Genomic DNA, 5558 nt, shown 5'->3' on the forward strand with positions numbered 1-5558 from the left:
AAGGAAGGAAGGAAGGAAGGAAGGAAGGAAGGAAGGAAGGAAGGAAGGAAGGAAGGAAGGAAGAAAAGAAGAAAGAAAAGAAAGAGAAATGACATTTATGCTATAGTGAAAAAATAAGGACAAAATATTTTAAAATTTGCTCTGCTTCCTACTGAATAGTGCAACATTGTTTAATTTTCAGACGCAATGTGGTGTAGCTCACAGAGCACTGGGCTTGGAGTCAAGCAGACTTGGGTTCAAATGTCACCTCTAACATTTACTAGCTTGTGACCTGGGGCAAGTCACTTCAGTTCTTTGAAACTCAGATAACTCCCCACTAAGTCACAGAGGGGTTATGATCTTGTTAGTTGGGGGAAGGTCCCACACCAGTTCCTTGCCCTTAAAAAAGTCACAGACTATCCACATACTCTATTTTTGAGTAACCATTGACAGACACATAGAAACAAGCCTTCCTGAGGATATAAAAAACTAATCTTTTTTTTGGAGGGGGCAGGTAAATCAAAGCATATCTTACCATTGATTTCAATTACAAAAGTAGAGATGTGATCTCAAAGAAATAGTTTTTAAAATTCTGAATTGAGGCTAGGGCCCCTCCATCACATATTATCAAGCATTTTCAAAAGCTGACTCCTCAAGCAGTTATGTGGGTTGGCACCAGGCACAGCAATTTTACATGCCTGAAAGACTTGGCCTCTATTGGCCAGTCCTTCATTACATTTACTAGCCAGGCAACCTTGGCAGATCATTTAATCTCTTTGTAAAAACCTTATTTGTAAAATGAAAGGGTTGGATTAGAGACCCTCTGATGTTCTTTCCAGCTCTGGACTTCTAATTCTATGATCCTAGTTACAAACAAGTCACACAACTTCTGAGGCACAGTTTTTCTCACCTGTAAGATGGGAAGAATTTTATTACTTAATTCACAGAATTACTTAATTCTCAATTTACTACTTAATAAACAGAGTAGTGTAATGTAGTAGACAGAGCTTGTAGATTCCAAGTAGTAGACTTAGAATCAAACAGAACTAGAATCAGATAGGTGGCCAGGGCTTTTGTCCCAAGAGCTGATATCTGGGAGGTAGGGAGGGATCTCTCACCTCCTGTAATTTCTGGCTTTCTTATCCTGTTCCTTGAGCACCCACCAGGGTTCTATGGCCATCATGTCCTTCTCCCACATGAGCTGACTATCCCTGAGGAGCCAGTTTACCTGGAGACTCATGCCATGTGGGAGACCTGAATTTAGCATGAGATTAATTCAGGAATCCAAAGCTGACTACCTCCTTCCCATCACAAATTCAACACCAAGCCTCCTTATACCCAATCCTCTTTCTCTCTCCCTTTCCACTACGCCCTCTGGAATTCTTCCCTTCTGCTCACCAGTTCCCATTCATTCTAGATTTCTTCCATTTTCCAGTGCTCACCAAAATCTAACTTTCTCCCCAGGATGCCAAATTGCTTGGTTCCATCTCCAAAGATGACTGCTCCTTCTCCCATACCCCTAGCAAACAATCAGGAGGAGTAATTGACCTTGCTTTTCGTGGCCACTTTCAGATTTTCCCTGCCACCATCACTCAACAACAATCTCTCTTGCTTTATTGTTCACTCCATCTTGTTCATATTCTCATTAGAGTCACCTATGAACCTTAAATTCATTCTCACCTCTGAAGAAAGTTCAATAACTGATTCGCTGCTTTCTCCACCCTAATCCGCTTGCATTCAAATATAATTATCTTCCAGTTCCTTGTCTTCCTTATCTCCTGTGACTTCTCTTTCCAACTGACCTTACCCACATATACAGTAACAGTTCAAATCTTAAAACCTCTTCATCTCTAATGAATTTGCCCCAAGTGTCAAAATTCTTTACAGCTCTGCAGGCAAGAAAACCTGGATTCAAATTACATCTCTGACACTTAATAGTCACACGACTATAAACAAGTCACTTAATTTCTCTGAGCCTTAGAAAACCTCCTATGATTTCTACATTGTTCCAAGTTAGAACCCTTCTAAGATTGCTATCTGCATTGGTGGAGGGAATTCTCATACTGGTAAAAGCCACAGATCTTTGAATGTATTGACATAATGACCTCACAAAATTGTTGTAATGGAAGAATTTTGCAGACCTCAAAGTACTATGCAAATGTGAGCTATTATTAGTGGAGACATGCTCAGAATATGTGATACAGAAGCTCAATCCACCATCAAAAGTCATTTCTCTGTTTTGGTTCTGCCATTGGCTTGATATAATGGGAAAGAAATCTTGACTTAAGGTTATCTGGCTCAGCCACTAAATGAGGTGAGCTACCTAACCTCTCTGAGCCTCAGTTTCCTCATTTATAAAGTGGGAATACTGCTAATAATACTTATTCTACCTGCTTAGTTGTGAGGAAAAGTACTTTGTAAACCATCTAAAATCATATAAATGTAAGCTGTTATTATTTTCTCCTATGACCCAGGGAAATACTTGAACAAAACTCCCAGGGGAGGGGAACCCCTTTCTGCTAATGCAAATTTACTCTTTCTCTGCAGCTAGTCATGTTAAAGAGCTACCCAGAACACTTAGAGGTTAAATGATTTGTCCAGGGTCAAACAGTCAGCATATGTCACAGGTAGGACTATGAACCCCAGTTTTCTTGGATTTGAGGTCAGCTCTCTAGCCACTATACTATGTTTCCTCACTAATGAGGCAATTCAGTACAATGAATATAGTTATAATATTTAAAACGCAGAGTAGCCTTGATCCAGATGTAACAGTGAAAAAATTTCCAACTGAAACAAATGGATAAACCTGGGGCTTTGCCAAGCCATAGCAGGGAGTGGGTTCTGGCCGCTGAGGCCTGCAGTGCAACCCATCATAAAAGACAAAAAATGTTTTGAAACTGGAAACAAAATGTTCTGCCTACCATGGAATGTGCTGAAGCAGAGGATGAAATTGCTGGTAAATGCCAATCCTACAACATAAAAAGAAGCAAAAGCGAAGGAAGTAAAAAACGACCAAATACTGCGTAGCTTTATGTTGCTGCTAATAGCCAAGGAAAAGTGATGTGTAACAATATGCAAGAAATAGGATTGGACAAATACTCAATTCGTACCCACATACCTTGGCTTTAGCTTTCTGCCAATTTATAATTTATATGAAGTTGAAACATTTTCTCAAATCCTAATCAATAATTAGAGTTTGGTTTTACCCTGTGGCTAATTATATATATATATGTATATATGTATTCACATATCCATGTATGTATATATAATACAAATGTGAATATATTTTATGTAAGTATTATATATGTATATATATATTACATATACATATATACACTTACACATATATTTTAACCTTTTAGGTTTCATTCTATTCCTTTAAAAAAAAAAAGCACAAACTTGGGCTTTAACTCCTTCTGGCGAAATGAGAGACTGTTTATGGAACCAAATTAGCGAGTTAACTGCACATCTCAATCAAATTTTTCATTTTTTAGGGACTAATTTTAGCAATATCTTTGTTCCCTGATATAGGCAGAGTTCCAGATTCTACTCTGTTACACTCGTCTCTTCTATGCTATTCCTTGTAACATCCCTATATAAAGTGACCCTTTCTCATTTAACCATAATACACCTAGGCATAGCTTCTGTCTAAGCAGCTCACGCATTGCTTGGGGACCATAAATGGATGCGTTCCAAGGTTATTTAAGAGACAATGAGTTGGAGAAATGAAGCTCCTTATAAAAAATATTGTGGAGGTTCTTGGAATGCTCACTTGTGATGGGCACAGTTCAGGGATAGAGAGCTTCTGCTTAGCAGAGGCTCAAAACTGATGCTTCATGTAAAGAATGAATGACAATGATCCTAGCACTGTGTAATTCTCATTTTGTTTCACATGCAATTGAAAAGGAAAAATCAGCAATGAGAAGCAAATGCAGTAAATTAGATCAGCCTTAAGTGGAATGTAACCATATTTTATGAATAGTTTTAAATTATCAGTTGATTAGAAAATAACAGCAATGATGCCAAGGTTGCAGGTTCAATCTGTCCCTTGGTTTTCACTCTGTCCCTTGATTATAAAGCATACCCTGAGTTATAGCCTTTTGGACAAATGAACAAACACTGTTGGGCATAACAGAGACCCGAAGGATTGATCGGCAACAAATTTAATCCTACTCCTTTGAAAACTCCTCAAAACACATTCCCCACTGGGCAGTAGCTTCATCTTCAGCAGCTGCATAGTGGATAAGAGTGTTGGACCTGAATTCAGGAAAAGTTGAGTTCAAATTCAACTTCAGATATCAGTTGTGTGACCCAAAGCAAGTCACTTAACCTGTGTCTGCTTCATATGTAAAATGGGGAATAATATTAGCACCTCAAGATTGTTGTGAGGATAAAATGAGATAATATTTGTAAAGCAGTTTTTAAGCCATATAAATATATAAACACTACTTAATGTTATCTTCACAAATGGTAGACAATATATTATCATCATTATTGATGGTTCTCTGATATGCTTTGGATATCGTAGAAAAAAGTTATTTCAAGTCATATTCAATTAAGAGATACCATCAAGCAACTTAATGACATTCACAACCAAAAGTATTATTGTTTTATTTTTTAAAAACCTTTTGAATGCTGCATAAAATAGGTATGAGCCTCATTTAGCGTCATAAGAGGCTCTGCAAGTATTTTCAACAGCCATCTTAGAGTCTGCAACAGCAATCCTAAGTGCCACCTGTTAAAATTGATTAAATCGCTATCATCTGATTCAATGGCCAGCAGCCACTGGCAATGTGAGTTGAGGGATTATTAATCTAAAATGAGTTTTTAAATCTCTGACATCTCTATACCTAAAATTGCAGCACTGGAGTAAAAAATATGAAGTAATACTTCCATCACCACCACCACCATAGCCCATTTAAAAAGTCCAAGATTTTCTTTTAAATGACTCTTAATTTAGAGCAATTTTCTGAGAATACCACCACAAGCTGAATCATAGAAATGATCATTAAATTTAAGTATATTAAGAATTATTCTTAAAGCATGGACTTCAATGCCTACCTTTCTTATGCCAGCTCCAGTTGAATGTATATATATATGTATATTTATTTATATTACATATAATATGTATACATATTTATTACCTAATTAATATAACATTATCAAACAACTCATTAATCATATTATAATTATAGAGTTACAAGTAAACTAAACTTGCCTTAGTGATTATTTCACAGTCCCTCTTAGGATGGCTCTAATTAAACAGAAAAATACATCCCCAAAATGTTTTATGAGATCTATTACTCCCTTGGAGTATGTTTAATGTTTCACCATAATTATAAATATCCCCAGAGGTGTCATACATACAGGTTTCATTAAGATATCTATTCATTGATGAACAATTTCAATTACTACTACTCCATGGAAAAACTTTTTTTTTAATCATCCCCGCAAATTGAGGTCGAGTTCAAGAAACCTTATTCTTGGAAATAGAAAACATTAAGTTAAACATATTGATATGTTTAGAAAAATCTTACTATTTTATGGTATTCTGGTCTTCTGTTTCCTGGGCGAGACAT

The 5558-nt window shown here is 36.6% G+C and overlaps 1 protein-coding gene across 2 annotated transcripts in view; it reads right to left on the bottom strand.

Moving 5' to 3' along the window:
* Positions 1 to 5558, bottom strand: part of TRAPPC3L (trafficking protein particle complex 3 like) — a 59837-nt gene extending 54279 nt beyond the window's left edge. The window contains exons 1-2 of one of the 2 annotated variants that reach the window (XM_027848631.1): positions 5517 to 5558; positions 2901 to 2948 (exon numbers count right to left, since the gene is read on the bottom strand). In XM_027848631.1, coding sequence (XP_027704432.1) covers positions 2901 to 2948; positions 5517 to 5558 — 90 coding nt within the window. The remainder of the gene's footprint in view (positions 1 to 2900; positions 2949 to 5516) is intronic. The other variant, XM_027848632.1, reaches the window with a different exon arrangement.

Source organism: Vombatus ursinus, unplaced genomic scaffold (assembly GCF_900497805.2).
Source record: "Vombatus ursinus unplaced genomic scaffold, bare-nosed wombat genome assembly UNPS02006779.1, whole genome shotgun sequence".
In the NCBI taxonomy this organism is placed as follows: Eukaryota; Metazoa; Chordata; class Mammalia; order Diprotodontia; family Vombatidae; genus Vombatus; species Vombatus ursinus.